At 39.4% G+C, this 20,393-nt stretch overlaps 1 protein-coding gene across 1 annotated transcript in view; it reads right to left on the reverse strand.

The window, feature by feature from the left end:
- Anapc1 (anaphase promoting complex subunit 1) overlaps positions 1-20,393 on the reverse strand; it is a 79,199-nt gene that overhangs the window by 15,228 nt on the left and 43,578 nt on the right. The window contains exons 27-39 of the mRNA XM_052183566.1: positions 18,994-19,112; positions 16,578-16,849; positions 15,507-15,741; positions 10,937-11,028; positions 8,638-8,772; positions 8,433-8,515; positions 7,259-7,337; positions 6,540-6,614; positions 4,149-4,225; positions 3,602-3,692; positions 3,439-3,492; positions 2,377-2,570; positions 1,009-1,095 (exon numbers count right to left, since the gene is read on the reverse strand). Of these exons, the coding sequence (XP_052039526.1) occupies positions 1,009-1,095; positions 2,377-2,570; positions 3,439-3,492; positions 3,602-3,692; positions 4,149-4,225; positions 6,540-6,614; positions 7,259-7,337; positions 8,433-8,515; positions 8,638-8,772; positions 10,937-11,028; positions 15,507-15,741; positions 16,578-16,849; positions 18,994-19,112 (1,593 nt within the window). The remainder of the gene's footprint in view (positions 1-1,008; positions 1,096-2,376; positions 2,571-3,438; positions 3,493-3,601; positions 3,693-4,148; positions 4,226-6,539; positions 6,615-7,258; positions 7,338-8,432; positions 8,516-8,637; positions 8,773-10,936; positions 11,029-15,506; positions 15,742-16,577; positions 16,850-18,993; positions 19,113-20,393) is intronic.

The raw sequence follows: 20,393 nt of genomic DNA on the forward strand, positions 1-20,393 counted from the left end.
CAAACTTTGAATACACATTAAAACCTAAGGGAGGAAGGGAGGCAGGGAGGGAGGGAGGGAGGGAGGGAGGGAGGGAGGGAGGGAGGCAGGGAGAGAAAGAAAAAGTCAACTAATCATATATCCAGCACTCCCCTGCAATGACCTGGTAACTGACTATAACAACTCACATTCTAAATGACAGGATGGGGGCCTCATGTCAGAGTTAGCAATGTTCTTATGTTCCACTTAACAGAGTTTGAACTTCAGAGACTACTTTTACAGAGCAGACTTTTCCTGTCATTGGTTATACTTGACACTAGAGTGCAAAGTCATGCATGGTAAGTGGCTTTAAGGGCTCCTGACATTTTACTACTAGACAAGAATGCTGCTGACTTTCAGACAGACAAGTCGACCCAGTACCGGCTGCCTACAATGTCATTTATCAGGAACTATTGTCTTCCCTTTCCTAATACACAAAAGAAGTCCCTTATTCTGGACACTTCCCTAGAAAAGGAAATGTTAGTCATTCTTTGTGCCCTACAAAGCTCTATAAATGCTCTCTAATGCTCACGTTATATAACTTCAGACTACTGCTTTCTGCCACTTCTAAGTTGTCTGTTTTATTTTTTATAGGTCTCCATTTTTATCCCTCTTTGATGTCATTTATACAAAACCTCTCAACAATTGTGTAAAACAAAGAACTCACATTGTCACTAATTCAGATTAAGTATTTTTCTTGGAATTAAATAATTGTAACAGAAAAAAGGTATTGTTTTGTACTTCCCTAAAGTTTGAATGGTTAATTTATACCTAAAGATAACTCTATCTGGCTTACATTTGGATTTACAACAGCTTGACAGATGTGAGAATAATCAGGCATCAAACGTCCAGAATTTTCTCCTAATCTAATACTTTGAAAGAGACATTTAAAAGATTTCACTAGGGAGCTAAGTTCAGAAACAAAGTGACAGTCCATGGAAATAAAGTAGACCTCAGGAAACAGGCTAAGCACAAATGCAAGAGACTCACCGGTTGTCAGTGCTGTGGGCTGGGAAATGTGGGTAAAGGGCGCAGAGAAGGGCGGCAATGGATGAGTTGGATGTGCTCAGAGAGTACCTGCAGAGCAAAGCCAGGGGACAGACTGTCAGCGTCCCCGCTGTGTCTTCACGCATGCGTGGGTCATGAGAGGAGCTCTATAACAACGAACACTAGGAAGAGGCCATGACAAACGAAGCACACCCTTGGTGGGGAACACCTTCTTTACAGTTACTCCTTACATCACTTCTGGACTGACTACTAGTCAAAGCAGAAGCTATTCTACAAATGTTAAAACAACCAGGAATTAATAAGCAAGGCTTACCCTAAAATAGCACAGTGAGGATGATCAAGTATTTTATCACTTTGATAAATCAAAATTCAAAAATGAATATTCATATATTAACATTAGATTAAACCCAACAGCACAGGATGCTATAAATATCAATATTATAGGAAACATATGACAATTTAAAAATAAAACAACCACTAAAATGCAGTGCCAGAGACTGGAGAGATGGTTCATTGCTTAAGAGTTTGAGCTGCTCTTCCAAAGGACCCAGGTTTGGCTCTCAGTCAATTTGTTGGGTAGCTCACAACTGGCTGTAACCCAAACTTCAGGGAATCCAAACAGGCACCAGTCCGCACATGCATAAACCCTTACAAAGACAGACAGACAGACATATATACACAAATATATAATTAAAAATAAAACATTAAAAAAATAAAGGCAGAATCTCAGGTAAAGAAAGTGATTCAATCTTAAAGAGAAGCAAGGAGTCACATCCCGTGGAATGATGAAGATGTGACTGTGAGTGTTCATTAAATGCACGTACTTATTTGAAAGAAAATACTTTCAAAAGTCATAAAATACTTAAAAAAAAAATCTTATAACTAATATTCCTTTACCCATGCTCGTTGGCTCTTTTAATTTTTATTGCTGTGCCAAGAATTCACAGGTTGGGCCCTGTCCCTGATAGGCAAATGTTGATGGCTGAGCTACAGCCCCAGCCTTTAAGCATTGATAATTCTAAATTAATAAAAAGAAGCAACTGTCACAAACTATACTAAGAAAATATACAACTTGCTCATAATCTCTACCTCACAAGACACCACATAAGTGTAGCCATAGTTGAAGACAACATGGCAAGAGACTTCAACCCTCTGCAGCTGGTGCAGTCAATGCAGTTCTAATTAATGTTATATCCAGTTATTCACTATGAAAAATGACAAATTCCAACATTTTTATGAAAAAAGCCAATGATGGAAAAACATAGTTTTAAAAGTGAAAAAAATAGATCACGTATATAGATCTCACTCATGAACTCTTTTATTAAAGAACAAAACAGAAACATTCATTACCTTCCTCCTCCCAAAAAGAGAAGGCCTAGGGCCATGTGGTGGGCCAAGTGGAAGCCATAGTTCATCTCCCCGCCTGTCTTCATATGCAGGAAGCGACAAAGCTGCAACACCTTCAGGTTCCCAGAGCCAGCCATCACCATGGCAAGAGACAGCAGGACAACACTTAGGCAGGTTTCGAGGTTATAGGGCCCAGTCTGGTGACACAAAAACATTACCTAGTGTTACCTTTCTTCATTACCAAAAATATCTGACATTGGAAGATTACAAATGTTTGTAATTTTAAAACTAAATATAAACAAAAAAAGAATACTCCGGAGTATTTTAAAACTAAATCTAAAAAAGTGAATACTCTGGAGCATTATAATGGATACAATGCACCACCCACAGAAAACTTATTATTCCTATAGACATCACTCTCAGAAATTCTTCCTGTACATACATATGTACTCATTGATGAAAATCAGACACTACTATACATGCTAACTCTTTTAATAACTTATAAGCAATTTTCAAATGCATAAAACCTTATATAGCATGATCTTGCTACATCCAATGTATAAGAGCATATGGATATGCTATAACTCAAATACTTGGGCATTTTTGATATTTCTAAATTTTTTTCACATTATAAAAACTACTGCACAGGTCTATGTCATTAACCAGGATATATAATCTTGCAGTCTCTTTGTTATCAGAGAAGTAATGTCTGGAGAACGACTGTATAGTCACTAGCTGTTTGTCTGTTTTTAAAGGACATTTTGGCATTCAGTAACATGACAGAAAATGAATATGACAATCCACAAATATTATATATTTCATTTATTCTCTTGTCACAAGAATTAGAAATAGACACAGCCTTCTAGACTAATCATAGTCTCAAGGGTAATCATATTCTCCTAACTGACTACCTTAAAACCAAAACATAAAGAGAGCAGTGCTTCAAACATTGCTTTAAATTCAAATAGCAAAGGTATTTGATAACCTCCAAGTTTCTGGTTTATCTATAAATGTTCTTTGTTTACTTTATTCCAAAATAGGGGAAAGAAAAAAAATAAGACTTACTACAGAAGCATTGGGTGCAGATAAATAATTCATAAAATCTTTAGCAAATTTATGCTGGAAAAGGAGAAGAAAAATTGAAAGTTAAAAGTGGCATCTTAAGGCTTGGGTTGTAAGGCAGAAGGACAACTCACAGCACAGCAGCACGAGCCAAGACAGTCCTCACCAGACAGTTAAAGGCTGATAAGTTCTCTGAGCCAGCAAATCGAAAACCCAGAGACAAGCAGGCTCCTGCGATTATGTAGACGTGTGCTTGCCTGAAAACAAATGACAAGAAACATAATGTTGTCATTGTCCTTTAAAATCCATTATTGCCATTGTCTTGGAATAAAAATAATAAATATTCATCTTTTACAAACTAATTTACAGACTCCTGAGAAGGGTAAAGAGGATCTCTATCCAATCAACAGATCTCTGTGGGTTTCTGCAGAAGACCATGTAACCCTCACTGATATAGCCTGCCTCTTACATGACATTTTTCATATACTATAAGGAAGGACACCTTTAAAGTGTTCCCCCACCAAGGAAAGAAGGAAAAAAAGAAGAGAAAGTACAATTAAATTTTTCTTTTTTTCTATTTTCTTTTGGAGAGAGGATCTCATGTATCTCACATGAGGGATTCAGAATTACTCAAATCAAGTACTGGTTCTCCTATGTAAGTAAATTGATCTGACAGGTGCTAACATAGTTAACTAATATATTACATTACTTACGACAAGGTTTCCAAATTCAAGTCCTCTGAACAAGGCAATTCAATTTCACTCAGAGAGATACTATTTTCTCTTATAATCTGTCAAGACAGAAAAGCGATAAAATCTGAACACCTCTGTTCTAATTACAAATATGTCATGAACTAGCTGTCACGACCATATTATAGAAAATAAACCCCAAAGTTAGTGGATACATTGATAACTATAACATTCATATGCAATAGAACTTACCTATACCATCATATGGGTACAGGTTATTTCAGATTTAAGAGTAGACACATCTATTGAATCATTTTTTTTTATTTGTTTGGTGTGTGTGTGTGTGTGTGTGTGTGTGTGTGTGTGTGTCGGGATGCACATTCAGAGAACTTCTTGTACCTACATTTCTCTCTTACATATAGACAATCCTGGGATTAAACTCAGGTCACCAAGCTTGGCAGCAAGAGCCTTTACCAACTCACTGAGCTCACTGAGCCATCTTGCTGGGCCTCCTTTGGATCTTTAATAGAACATGTACCCTGAAGCTTAAAGGCCTAGCTTCAAAGCCCAACTTTAAGGCCACACAGAAGTTGCCTGACAGCTCTGTGACTCATCTATAAACAAACATAGGACGTTAATCTACCGACAGCTTAGAATTAGCAAGCTACATACTAAAGTGTTTTGTGTTTCCCTATATAGCCATGGTCACAAGACCACACTGATCATCAACTGAAAAAAGCATCCCTAAGAATATGAGTTGTAAATAAATGGGAAGAAAAACTCTCTAGAATCTGGTTCTTGGTCCTTTTCCTATGATTTCCTTAAGTTATAAAAAATAAAAACAGGAAAGATCAAACCAGAATCACTTGAAGCAGGTTAGAGGTGTACAAGAAATAAGAAAAGTGTGGTGTGTGGTGTGTGCTTGTGAGCCCAGCACTCAGGAGGTAGAAACAGGAGGATTCCAAGTATTAGACCAGCCAAGTCCTAAGAGCCTGCTTCTGGGTTGCTCCCACCCTCCCAATCTGAATGATTTTGTCCAGGAAACATGCACAATGCACTAAACTCCAGCAAATATATACTAGTCATTGCAAATCTTCACGGTGGCCTGACCCACAACAGGCAGAAGCTGAAGCTGCCCAGGTGTCCAACAAAAGGCAAAAGCAAAGAAACTGGCACATTCACAAGACAGAACAGACCTACAGATGGACGATTAATACTCTCAGTGATATCACACACTGCACCGAGCAGAAGGTTCACACAAAAGATATGTACTGCAGGTGACTTCGTTAAAATAAATTCAGTTAAAATTTAACCAACTCATCCTAACACGGCATTTTCCCTTTCATCTTTATAAACTGCCCTTTACCTACAGGCAACATTCATCTCCTGTCTGTATCCTTTCTACCCAGAGACAGTCATTTGTCCCTCTGGGACAAATACCCTTTACCCATTCCCCTTCTCCTCATCCTCTATCTCCTCTCTTTCTCTTACTCCCTTCCCTTTCTCCCTCTAGGACAAATCTCTAGCAGACTTTGAGTCCTCCAGGCACCGAGGCCTGAGGTTGAGGTCAGAAATCTCCCTGGGTCCTTCTTCTGCCTTATTCACTGAAATAGGATCTCTTAAACAATATATCTAAGTCTTGTTAGCCAGCTTGTGCAGGGGATCCCATCTCTACCTTCTCCCACCGTAATTTATATGGGACCCAGGGACCCTAACATCACACACACCCTAGCATTTCAGAAAGCACAACCACACAAGTAGAGTATACACAGTAAGTTTAGTAAACAAAATTCTAGCACTACCCATTCCACCACATCAGTCTATCAGAGAGCCAGGAGAAGTTTAGAGCTAGTCTTGGGCTTCCACTGTCTGGGATAGAATGGTTCACTTGAAGAATGTGAGCACTTGAAGGACCAGGCTACCTCAGCCCATGACCACCCCTACAAAGCAGTACCAGCCTGGGGAAAGACTGGACATTTTAGCTGTGGTTTTCTTGTTTCCAAGGCAAGCACTTTAGCTGCTGTGTCATCTCCTTGGCCTTCAGTATACACTCATAAAATTAAAGTTCCTCTGTCTTCAAAAGATCCCCTAAAGATGAGCAGGAAGACTGCTTAGCAGTTAGAAGCAGGCACTGCTCTTCTGGGACTTGAGTTCAATTCACAACACCTATTATAGGCAGCTCACAATTGCATGTAACTCCAACTCCAGGAAGATCCAGTGCTTCCTTAAGTAGCAGCATCCATATTTAAACACATACATGCTTAAAAATGATCAAAAAATAAATCTTAGAAAGAAGATACCTACGGGTAAACAATTGCTTCTACAAGAAAAACATATTCTATAGCACTTTGGAAAATCTCACAAGAAATCACAATTTTCGTTATTAATGTTACAGTATTTATTATCTGTACCTACCTGAGGAACATTGCTGTCAACCCACTTGGAATTTGGTAAAATATCATCCCACAAAATCAGGCACCGTGCAAGTGTCTTAAAAACAAATTACAGACAAAACTAATTAGGCAAAGCTCATATATTTCCCAACAATTATAACAGTAAGTAAACTAAGAATTAGTTCCCAACTAACAACTACTTTAAAACACAGACTATCAACTAAATACATAAAAATAAAGACTTAGATCTTAAAGAAAAATTTAGTTCATCATGATCAATGTATGAGGGGTTTGGAGAAGGCTTTCTGGCACTGTGAAAGAAAAATCACAAAGGAAAAGAGTCATAGCTCAGCATACATATCAATCTAAAAGCTTAGTAAGTTCAAACATAAAAGGAAGACAGGACAGTTTTAGACAGCATTGAATGGTTACTCTCATTACAACCATAACAGTACTACTGCATCCTCAAGGACACTAAAAATAACACAAGATCCTGGTCACATGTGGCCTTTTAGTGGGTTTTTAATAATAATATAAGAAACATCATTCCAATTATTATCTATCACAGTGGTCACCTCTCCTAGCCCTTCTAAGTTCTTTTTGGGGAACTTCAAAAGAATACTGCCAATCAGAAAAACATGACAGGCTAAAGTAAACCCTTACATGGAAAGGCATTTAGATTTTTGCAGCTAAACTTGGCCCCCTCATGTCAAGAAAAAAGAAAATGACAAAGCACCATACCCTAAGCAAGAGGAATTCTGGTTTCACAAAGTCTAGCAGATACATGGTATCAGGAGCTCGCAGCCAATCGGCAATGGATCTGTTGGCAGAGGACACCAGGGAAGGTTACTGCACAAGGAAGAGGCCAGGCATTCAAAAATCAAGAAACCAAATAAATCATCTCTCTCCTCTAGCAAATAATGCTTGCATGATGCTTCACAAATGCTGCTGTAATATTTATGTTTTGATGTCTTACAGTATACATAAGTTCCACAAGGGTATGTTTAGTTTTGTCTTGTTCATCGAAGTATCTCCAATATTAGTTAACATACATTCATCCAAATAGATTAATAATAATATTTTTTGCCACTTTGTTAATTCTGTATAGAATTTTCCCAACTAGAAGAACTGAGAACATTGCTGAGTTTCATGAATCTCAGAATATTTTTCAAATTAAAAGAATTAAGCTGAGCTGAGGACATAGGTCAAGACAGACTGGGGATAGAGAAGGGTTAATCATTAAGAAGCTTCTAAACAAAGCAGAAACCATTTTTATAAATGGTAACCAAATACAAAATAATGCTAAGTATTTCTGGCTAAACAGTACTCATAAGGATATGGTACATTACTGAAAGGAAGTAGGTAGGCAGTTCTTTGGGCTTGCCCTCTATAACCTTTGCTTCCATATCCACTTGAAAATACCACAGGGGTGGGGGTGGAGGGTGAGGGGGTCGGGGGGCTGGAGGGGGACGGGAAACTTACATCTAAATTAAACACAGATGGTCTTTTAATTTTTGAATCCTGATTCTCTACACAATACAGTATAAACAGCCATTTATATGGTAAATACAAATATATTTCATATTGTAACCTGTCTGTAGATAATTTAAAGTAGCAAAATGAAGTGCATTAATTACATGCATATTTCATGCATTTATGTGGCAGGCTTGAACATTTGTGGGTTCTAGTCTATACAGGCTCTGGAACCAATACCCTGAAGACACGGAGACAAGATCTGACGCACACCATTACCAAAGAAAGCGGTGCTACATAAAGTCTACTGAGCTCCATTATCTAGAGAACAGAGAGAACGGACATCAGGCTCCTCAGCTCATGGAGGTAGACATGAGAAGAGTGTACCGCTAAGGGCAAACAGGATGCCGTGCGTCATGCAGGACAGGGGAGGGTGCGATACCTGTTATTGGTTTTTAAGTAGATCATAGCCAAAGCCAGAGTAGCACCTGGACAAGTCACGTCCACATTTATGGTATCTCCTTCCTGGTGAGAGAAGTTACTCAGGTAAGAGCTCCAGCACGCTCACAGATGTTGGTAGGAAAGCCACTACGATGCAGCTAACCCCTCAGCCTATGGCTCTGGCCTTTCCCTCTGACTTCACTTACTTTGATCTGGTAACTTGGAGACTTATGTTTCTCCCTGTGCATTCCAGTTTGAAAACGCCTATGACCTCCGACCATGTACTGATACAGCTGCTCAGGCACATTGAGATCAGACATGCCAATCAAATTGCTGCCATGCTGGAAAAATCAAATAACTGAGATGAAAAAAGTCTTAACAGCAGTAATTTAGGAATACGCATTCATGATAAAGGGACACACTTCAGAAGAGCCTATTTTAATTTTGATGTTTCTTCCAATTATAATAAACATACACATTAATGCCAAGCTATTAATTCTCATAAAAATTATAATGTATTTTTAGATCTATATACTTTTGTTTTATAAAATACATGAAAAAAAAAAGATGTAATTACACTCAGAGTAAAAGAAAAGATCAAGTACATATTCAAAACCTGAACTGTGAACACCCGAGGACTTTCATTACTGCACCAGTGATCTTCAAGCAACTACGATAACTTATTGAATACTTAATACCATGCTCAATTCTGTTGTATTTAAAATGAATTCACTAAATTCAGCAACCCTATTTGTCCTTGTTAGTTTTACTTGTTAATTTGATATAGCCTAAAGTCACCTAAAAGAAAAGCCTCAACTGAGGGATTGTCTAGATGAGAATGGCCTGTGGACATGTTTGTGGGGGACTATTGCCTTGATTATGAACTGATGTGGGAGGCTCCAGCCCACTGTGGGTGGCACCATCCCTAGGCAAGTGGTCCTGGGTTATAAAACACTAGCTCAGCATGAGCCTGTGGGCCAGCCAGGCAGTGCGCAAACAAGCAGCACGCACGGTTTCTGCTTCAGTTCCTGACTTGAGCTCCTGCCCTGCATGGGTGTGTAAGCAACAGTTAACTGCGTCCTCCCTAAGGTGTTTTTGGTCAGAGTGTTTTATCATAACAACATAACAATATAAAACTAGGACACTACTGAGTAGCTACTAATAAAAATCTCATTTACTATGCAGAAAGAGAGGTGCATTTAACACAGACCTAGGTTACCTAGCTATTACATGGCAAGGTTATATGTTAAACACAGCAGTTCTGCTCAACAGCCATGGAACTGCTTGGCAAACAAATACTAATGTAGTTAAATGATTGGCTTCATCACAAGTCAAGACCAAAATTCTAGTCTCAATCCACAGTGTGATGCTTTTCACATACTGCCACCTGCCTCTAGCTTGTATGTCAGATGTGAGGAGCAAACAGAGAGCCAACAATGACAGATTTTCAGAATGCACATAAGAAACAACATGCTCCACTATAACATTCTGAATATCATTTAGCTTGACTACAATACTGCCTTGGTAGTTTTTCAAAGAAATCATATTCCAAGCAAAAAACAGTAATTACATAAGATATTTTTGGTAGCTTTGAAGACTCTCTTGGATGAAGTTAAAGATGAGTCAACCAGATACTGCATTCTTTCACAAAGCAAGATCTGCTATGGCAACACTCTAGAATACAGTGATTACAGAGTAGCAGATGATTAGGGCCATTTCTACAATTACAACAGATTCTTACGGATTCTAATCATATATATTTTCACTATATTTCTATCATGTATGCACAGAAAAAAAGAGTGATCAATATCAATATATGTATGTGAATAAATATGTGTCTGAGTGTGGTGTATGTGCATGTTCTACACATGTACGGCTACTTGTGTGTATGTATGTGCACAGGAGCCACAGTAGGATGCTGGGAATCCTGCTCTATCATTCTCAGTGTGTACTGAAATCCAAACTCAAGTTCTCATGCTTATGCAATAGACAACCACGGAGCTTGGTTTCTTCCAGAGTGATTTATCATTCTTCATCTTAATCTTATGTCTTGAACATTTTCAAGAAATTTCAGGTCTAGAGAGATGACTCAGTGGTAAAGAGCACAAGCTGTTCTTCCAGAGGACATAGGTTCAATACCCAGCACCCACATGGTAGCTATCTGTAAGCCTAGTTCCAGGGGATCCAATACCATTTTCTGGCCTCTTCAGGCATTGCACATACATGGTGAAAAGACACGCATGCAAGCAAAAATTCATATACATAAAAATAGGTATCATAGTTTAACTGCAAACACTTAAATCTAAGTCAGGAAAAATAAGTCTTAAAATCTCACTTCATTATAGTTTTTCTCCACTGCAAACTAGAGACGATGGAAAAAAAATCCAGAAAGAAGAAAAGGTTGGGCACTGGGTCAGGTCACAGGATAGCAGTCAGAGCTGAGTACCAAGGCTGTTCCTTTCAGTTCAAAGATGGCTGTGTAAAAGCAGAAGACAGACTACTCACCCCCAAGCAAACCATGCCTAGGGCCAGGCCAGCAGCTAAGGAGTAAGACTCTCTGTCGGTGCAGTATTCCATTTCTGGACCAGGGGGCCGCCCTGTGGAGGACAGAGAAACACAGGTCAAGCTAGCTTATTACAAACCCCAACTTATGCAAGTTTTAGGGAGCTCATTTTCCAGTTGCTTGAACTGTTCAAAGACACTATTCAAAAGGTATCCAATTTCCCAGTTTTCCCAAAGCTCCCAAAAGCTCTTAAACTTACCTATTAAAGTGTCTATCAGCAATGACTTTCAAATACTGGGACAACCTTGGTTTTCCCCCTCCCCCCCCCAAAAAAAATTGCCAAGAAGTAAGAATTGTGTTTTTTAAAGAGACAATTACTTTGGGGCTAGCCAGAACCCAGTGCTGCCAAGCCTGATGACCTAAGTGCTTTACCAGCACATACATGGGTGAAGGGCAACCCCAGCCCAGCACACACATGGGTGAAGGGCAACCCCAGCCCAGCACACACATGGGGGTAGAGGACCCCCATCCTCTGATCTCCACACAAGAGTCAGCCCCAACACTTAAAAAAAACACACACACACACAATTTTTTTTATTTTAACACAATTATTTTTAAAAAACCATTTTTACTAAAAACAAAATTTACAATTTAAATTTTACTTTTATTATTTTTCAAATGCATTAAATGTGATTTAAAATGCCCCAAGTGAATAATAAAATGTGCATTTACTTTCTGCTTTTAATTAAAAAGTATTTCCAGATTTTCATTTGAGTCTATTTAATAGCATGTGCAGTGAGAATTTTGCTTTCTTTAAAAACACAGATATAAGACTGCTTTTGTTTTAATCCAGGTGTGAGATATGGGACTGGTTCAGACTGCCCACAGTAGCTATGATTTGTCTCATGCTCTAGCAGGGGTGTGATTCTGCCAAGCTGAAGATAGTTCACGTCTGGAATTCTGGGGACTCTTCAGAGGGTATAAAAATGCCAGAGCCCCAAGAGACAGAGAGGAGTCTCCCGCCCCTGCTGCTGTTGCTGCTTGTCAAGTGGTCATGAGAAAAGACATAAGAGGAAATTGGATATCCTGATGACAAAGACTGGACTTGCCCCAATAACTCAATGCCCCTAATCAACAGGAAGAAGTTTAACAGGATCGACACCAACTTTCCCCTCTAACATTATTTCTCTCCTACCTAGTTTGTGTGTGTATGGAGGGAGGGGTTGGAGGGGATGTGGTAGAGCAGAGTTGTAGGTAAAAGAATCCAACAAAGTAGTCAAAAGTACAGTTATAATCATGTGTGTCTATAGTAAAAATTCATACTTTTAAAAGCATTTCATGCTGGGCAGTGGTGGTACATGCCTTTGATCCTAGCACTTGGGAGGCAGTGGCAGGCAGATTTCTAAGTTCAAGGCCAGCCTAGTCTACAGAGTGAGTTCCAGGACAGTCAGGGATACAGAGAAACCCTGTCTCAAAACAAAACAAAACAAACAAACAAAAACAACCCCCCCCTCCAAAAAAGCATTTCATTCTACTAACAATATGCTTTAAGGCACTGGTTCTCAACCTGTGGTCCGTAACCCCTTTAAGGTGGCATATCAAATATTTAATTATGACTCATAAGAGTAGCAAAATTATAGTTATGAAATAGCAACAAAAATAACTTTTTTGTTGTTTTTTTGTTTGTTTGTTTGTTTGTTTGTTTTGGAGACAGGATTTTCCTGTATAGACCTGGCTGTCCTGGAACTCACTCTGTAGAACAGGCTGGCCTCGAACTCAGAAATCCGCCTGCCTCTGCCTCCCAAGTGCTGGGATTAAAGGCGTGTGCCACCACCACCTGGCTTAACAAAATAATTTTATGGTTGTGGGTCAAAACATGAAGAACTGTATTAAAGAATCACAGCTTTAGGAAAACAAAATGTGTTATGTATAAAGACCTCTCCTTCCAGAAAGAAATTCCTACTTCTGGAATTCTCCAGAGTAAAAACTAACATTCAAAAGAAAAGATTATGTGACCATAATTAGCATAATACTTATAATATAATACTTTAATATAATAGCAGAGAGACAGAAATAGCCCCTGAAAGTAGTTTGACGTGATAGTGCATGCTATAATCCCAGCACATGGGAGGTGGAGGAAGGAGACCAGCCTTGGCTGACATGCTAATGTTTAAAAACAAACAAAAGAGGGTGGGGCTGGAGAGGTGACTCAATGATTCAGAACACTTGCTGCTCTTCTGAGGACACAGGTTTGATTCTCAGCACCCATGTGGCAGCAGCTAACAACTACTGTCTTAACTCCAGTTCCAAAAGATCCAACACCCTCTCCTGGCCTCCACTGACACTGTACATGGTGCACAGACATACATGCGGGCAAAACACACACACATACATATATGCATACATACAAACAAACATACATACATACATATAATATTTTACATATAATACAAATAAATTTTAAAAAAGAAAATTTTAAAGCAAAAGAATAAAAGTTCTGGAGTAAGACAATTGGGAATTTTAGAAAACTTTGTAATATATACAATATTAAATTAATTTTAAAAGATACTATGACAATGAAGCATTTTCAAAGGATAATACAGATACCATGTGCATCCTGGTGAAAACTTTATCAAGAAACACATATGAATCAAAGATCAAATCTTGTCTGCAGAATAGGAGGGGTGCGCTGTGGCTGTGAGACAGGCTGCACCACTAGGCAGCACTGGTACAGCAGCTTCTGCTTAACCTCTAAATGAGTAAACTCTAAATAGCAGTGCTCGGGACCCTTGAGGACTTTCTCAGACCTCTAATTATGCTGCTTTGTGTTTTGGTATAGGAATTGTAGTTAGTCTTTTCGCTCCTCTGTGGGTTCTTCTTTCTTCCACCCTTCTCCACCTCCACCCTTTTTCTTCGACCTTTTTATCCCCAAACACTAGATGAAAGAAAAAAGAGAGGAAAGGAAAGAGATGCCTGAATAAAGCCAGGGGCTGGCAGGGGTGACTACTTCCTGCTGATTGAGGCACCAAGTTCCTTGGGGGCAAGTTGGATCTTGTTTCTTCTTTTTCTTCATTGCACATAACTACTTTACAAACCACAACTAACAGCAACTAATAACCCACCACCACCAGTGCCCAATAACCAACTAACAACCCCCTAACAACACATCTCTTGGGCCCTGGAATTTATACACCCTCTGAAAAGATCTCAAAATTCCGAATGTCTCACCATTTAGAAACTACCTCTGCAATTTTGCAGCTGGCAAAATCACACCCTTGCTGAGCACAAGGCATAGTCAGCTGCTGTGGATGGTCTGAAGCAGCCAATGTCCACACCTGGATTCAAATGAAAACATTCTTATATTTCTTTGTTGTTGTTGTTGTTGTTGTTGTTTTTAAGAAACCAAAATTACAAAATTGTCACTACAAGGAATGTTTCAGTTTTGTAAATAACTTCTATTCCCACTAGAGCAGATCAGGGTCTCAGCCCCAGTCTTCCGTGTTCTATGTGCACCTTACAGCTTTCTGGTGGACCTGCTAGATGTGGCCTGGGCTTTAGCTGACACAATAGCAAAGGACTGAAACACTTACTACTTACTGAGTTCCCCTACATACACATAGCAAGACAAAATACGGACCTCTAGCCTGGGTCCTAGAACAGCAGGTGAAGAAGCAACAGAGCAAGAGAACCACAGACGTGCAGCCTGCGACAGAGTCAGCAGGCCACTCGATGGTGCTTCACTATGTAGAAGCGAAACAGCAACAGCTATGGGACGCAATCACACCAAAGAATAATGCATCCTCACTATCAAACTCTGAAGTTCAGAACTCCAAAGATTTTACTTTCCATGGTTTCCCTACTGGTAGTCACATTTTGCGCACATTAAATGCCAAATTCTAGAAATAAAAATGCCTAATGTCACTAGACCATCCTACTCTAACAGCAGTTACTGTTGTTACTTTAATTTATAAGTTAAACTTTGTCAAAGAGTAGCCTCATATCTATAGATTCTGCACCCATGAAATCAACCTACCACACACCAAAAATACTTTTACAACTCTACTTTCACTGAACACCCAGTCTTCCAACACTATTCCCTAAACAATCCAAGTATAGCACTCTTTACATAGCTTCTATATTAAGATGTAAAGCTCTTACATTTACCAGTGATTGAAAGATAAGTGAAAGGTATGAGATGTGCACAGGTTACAAGACATAATTGCACGGTTTTTTTCAAGTGTTCCTGTCCAACAGAAGAAAACAAGGTGGTATTAGGAACCAAATCAATGGAGTTTTAAGTGCAGGCCATTGCTAGACACTGCCTGGTGTGAGATGAATGCTCAGCCGTGTCCAGCAGAGGTCAGCTGTGGGCTTGTCCATCTAGGCTTCCCACCTGTACAGCAGCTTCATTACTTGTGAGCTTGGCTTTCTTTTTTCTTTTAACTAGATGATCATTATGTACTCATAAAACTACTCTGTTTTCTTTAGTTTCATAATTTTATCACTTTTTGAGGGTATATGTTTGCGTGGAAAATGTACACCTGTAAAAATTACGCACTATTAACAGCATACCTATTTCAGCCAAGAGGACTTCCGCAGTGTGTCTGTGAGCTGTGCCCTGATAAACAAGGCCAATGCCAACCACAGCCGCCACTTGGACATTGTGAGGCACGTCAAGCTCTGTGGATGTCGGGGGTAAGAGAGCAGGAACGTGAATGCTAAGAAGTCGGGTAATTGACATGTCCATGGTGCCAAGTTTTGCAGCAGAAACACCAAGTAGCAATCCAATGCTTGTCATTTCATGGCCCTACAAAGGCACACAGAATAAATAAACTCAGACAATACTAGAACACACACACAAGCATGTTTTCAGAAGCAGACATGAACCTTTCACGTTGTCCATAGAAAGTGCTCCATCTTAGTTTTTGAGGTATGGGACCTCAAAACAAGAGCTAGAGAAATGGCTCAACAAATAGGCTGGCTACCAGCAAGCTCCAAGGTCTTTTCTTCACCTCCCCAGCACCAGAATTACAAGAGTGCTAGACCACCGCTGGCATTTTTATGTGAGTGCTAGACACTAAATTCAAGTCTTCATGTTTGCAAGTACTGTACTAACTGAGCTATCTCCCCAGGTCACAAACAGTTTTAAGTAGAACGGTGCCTGTCTCTCAATAAGCACCTCTGCATGGCAGGCACTGGGAGCACAGTGGTAAATAAATGCACGTGGTCTCTGCATTAGGGTCTCAGTGTTCTAATGGGAAAACATGCTAAATTGAAGACATACAAAGCCACAATTAATTTTTTAAAAAAATACAGAGAATATGAAGACTATTTAAGAGACTAACATTTTTTTAGGAGGGGCTGGAGAATTATTAGACTCTCTAAGGAACCTGATCACATTAGCCTGTAAAGTAGAAGGAAGCAGGACACTCAAAGGAAGAGCAGTGGACAGTAGTAAGGAGGCTGCAGAAGTGAGCAGGATGGTTCTAGGTAAGGGACACACAGATCGACACTTTAGACTGTGTCCTGCTGGGAGATGAATGTATTGGAGGTGCAGGAATAAAGCAGGACAAGCAGGACAATTAGGAGGTAGGGCAGTAGGGACATGTGGCATTGTGCCAGGATGGCACGCCATGTTCTCACCTTGGTCAAGTAGTCATGGATATTGAGAGTAGCCAGCTTGGTAAGGTGCCCGTTCAGACCCAGGGCCATGAGAAAGCCGGCATACTCGTTGGCTAACTCTGCATGCTTTGGCTTGTTGTAAACAATCCAGGCTGAGTCTATCTGGGAGGCCGGGGCTATCTTCAGGCCAGCAGCCACACCATTATGAAAGCTGGCCCAACTTGCCATGTTCGGAGGCACGTCGATGTTTCCACTGTTAAGATCTACAGTTGTGTTTCGTGGAGGGGCTCGCCCTAGGCAGACAAAGGAGAAGGGAATTAAGAGAATTTACATAATTAAAATTCAAGTCTTTGAAATAAAGTTATATTCAAAACCCCTATTAAGAGCTAGAGAAATAGCTCAACAGTTAAGAGCACTTGTTTCCCTTGCAGAGGACCGAGATTTACTTCCCAGCATCCATATGGCAGCTCACAAGTCTATGTGACTGTTCCCTGGGGATTCAATGCCTCTTCTGTCCTCTTTAGATTCCTTCCCACACATGGTACACATGCACACACTCAGGTACATATATACACATAAAATATTTTAAACACACACACACTCTCTCTCTCTCTCATTCATACACACACACACACACACACACACACACCCTGCTCATGGCAGCACAAGCCTGTAATCCCAAAACCCAGAGGCAAGGGCTAACGGATCTTAATGATTTAGAGCCCAATCTGGTCTACATGAGTTCCAGGCCAGTCAGAGTTCAGGGTTATATACTGAGACTCTGTTCCCCAAAACAACAACCAAACAAAGCAAACCATATTGTTTAAAATATTTCTGGGCCCATTTTGCTAACCCACAATAAATAACTGACAGCCTTGGCTTCAGACAGTCTGGTCAGAGTTCTCGCTGCTCTACAGCGTTTGCAGCTGCAGGGAGATAAAAGGAAACTAATGAAGGTCAGGGTCACAGTTTAACTACATGAGTAACGAATTCCAACAGGTGACTGAGGACAATGATGTTCATTTCCAACACTCACTCCTGTGTTGCTATCTGAACATTATTTTAAAGCAATGTGAAGTTTAAGAGGCAGGGCCCTTCAGAAATTGCTCTTTCTCTGACTTGTATGTCTATCCTCTTCACAGGTATCTGTAAGCATCTAACTATGGTTCCTGCTTGGTGCCCCCATGCAGCCACATCAGGTGACAGCCACCTGTACTGCAGTTCTGTTCTCTCACCTCCATATGCACACACATACACAACAACTAAACAATTTCTTTTAAAATGCCAAATTTAACTGAACATGATAGAGCATGCCTATAATCCCTGGTATTCAAGAGGCCTCGCAAGAGGATGAGAATTTTGAGGCTAGCCTGAGCTACACAGTAAGACACTGTGTCAAATCAGAAAGTGTCTGTTTACAGAGAAGTTACCCAGGGAACAAGTAAGGAACATTCTCTAATGTGAAGGTCCACAAGTGATATAAATGTTTGTGATGTTATAAGTTCAGCTTGATTTTTTTCTAATTCCTTTGAATTTTTATACATATTGTGAACAGGCATGGTGAAATCATCTTTAAATTCTGAATGGCTTATGTTAGCTCAACTCATCAACAGACATTTATAATACTGATATGATGACCACTGTGCCAAAATGATGAGATGGACATTTAAAACAAATAAAGTAACGAATAAAGAAAGCTATCAAAATCTTCAGAACTTTGAAGACACCATTTTAAAGATGTCTAAAATGTCATCAAAAACAAATTCTGAATAGATCAATATTTTATTTGTAGCTTACACACAGAGAAACAATGAATGTCTCAAGAGAACTAATATTGTACATATTAGACTTTAACATCATTTAAAATTTTTAGAAAAGCACAACAAAACAGAATCTCACTCTGTTGCCCATGCTGGTCTGGAACTCAGAGATCCACTGCTCTGCCTGCCAAGTGTTGGCATGGAAGGTGTGTGCCATCACATCCAGTTCGAATTAGTTTCATCTTTTCAACAATAACTCTTTGAACTTTTTATATCTTAAAATAATCACATTAAAATGCAAAATTCGTAATAGACTATATTCTAACTTCTTTGTTTCCCAATTGGTAGCACTGTTCTGGAAGACTGTGGTATCTGGGGGTTTGGGAACTACTGGAGAACTGAACCACTGAGAGCTGGGTCTTAAGGTTTCCAGCCATCCTGTCTGTGTCCTGACTGTTCAGACTTGAGGAAGCTCCAGCCATGAGTAGTTCCTATCCTCATTCTTTCCTGCAGTAATGGACTGCATCCTCTTAAACCGGGAACCAGACTCTTCTCTCCCCTAAGCTGCTTGACAGTATTTTGTCATAGCTACGAGAAAAGTAATACGATTTGCTATTTGAGTTTCCAAAGCCACTACGAACTTAGTCTGTTGTTAATGAGCACAGAATTTAATATACCTGTCAGATTCAGTTTAGGAATAGGCAATGGCTCTGTCGGAACAGGATGATATGAGAACAAGGTAAACATTCCTCGTCCCACTGGGAGAGCCATAGTTCTCTGACACAACTGGAGCAGTCTATAATGAAAATACAAACCAACACACAAATGGTTAACAGTGTTCACAGCTGGAACCTAACAGGAGAGAAATATTCTGAGAGAAACTAAGATGAACAATCAAGTTCTCACAAAGCAACCACTGCAAAGATGGGAGGCCTGCAATTCCTCTCACAATTCTACTCCCATGAGGATGAAGCACAGAGTTCCTTTGTTTATTTTCTTTGAATGAAATCCAATTCTCTTGGGGTAGTAAAACATGAGACTTAAATTCTACTCTGATGCTAATGCTAACCTGTTCAAAGAAAGTATATTATCCAGGTCATTCTTGGAGTAACTTTCAGTTGAGCTGCATTAGTATGCTGAGATCCTCCTCATTCTTTCTACCAATACTGCCTCAAAAAGGCCACTTACCTCTGTTTTGTACACAAAGAAAGGAAGTAAAACAGTCACCAGCAAGTCTACACACCAACTATGCTCAAAGTTAAAAATGGCTTCTCTTGGTCACACTGAAACCCTAACACCCCACTTTTGTTCCTGCATTGAATCTACTCTAAATAGGTCCTTGGGAAAAAACTAACAAAAAATTTGGAAGTTGCCATTCATAACTAAGAAATGGTTTTAAAAGTTTTATTTGATACTAAGGAAAGGACCTTTAAAGACTAACAAAGGGCTAAAACTCGCTGCAAACAAAAATATTCATTAAGCTGATTTCTCCCTAGTCACATAAATGTACTGTTCCAGCTCATTAGAGAGGATTCTAACATTCTAATGTTCTAACATTTCTTGAAACTATAGCAGTAGTTTCATGAATAACTCGGAATTCGTGAAATTTAAACCCAAGAAGCTGGATCCTATAGAATGTTTTGATGAAAGCTTTACACATAATCCAATTACACTTGAAAGTCATTAAATTAAATCAATAGCATCAATGCTGTAGCCCCTGGATGCATAAGGTCACTAATAGGATGCTTCATGGTCCCATTAAGTACCAAGAAAAAAGATCTCCAATGAAATTTAGATTTATTAAGTAAAGGATACACTCTGATTTCAGATATAATACAATAGTGTTTCTCAACCTTTGGGGGGAATGTCAAATGACCTTTATGCAGAAGCCCCCTAAGGCCATCTCATATCAGATATTTAAATTATAATCCCTAACAGTAGCAAAATTACAGTTATGAAGTAGCAATGAAAATAATTTTATGATTGGAGGGTCATTCAAACATGAGGAACTGTACTAAGGGGTTACAGCATTAGGAAGGTTGAAAACCACTGTACTAAAAGATTACATAGAAAAAGA

Source organism: Apodemus sylvaticus, chromosome 5, assembly GCF_947179515.1.
Source record: "Apodemus sylvaticus chromosome 5, mApoSyl1.1, whole genome shotgun sequence".
Classification (NCBI taxonomy): domain Eukaryota; kingdom Metazoa; phylum Chordata; class Mammalia; order Rodentia; family Muridae; genus Apodemus; species Apodemus sylvaticus.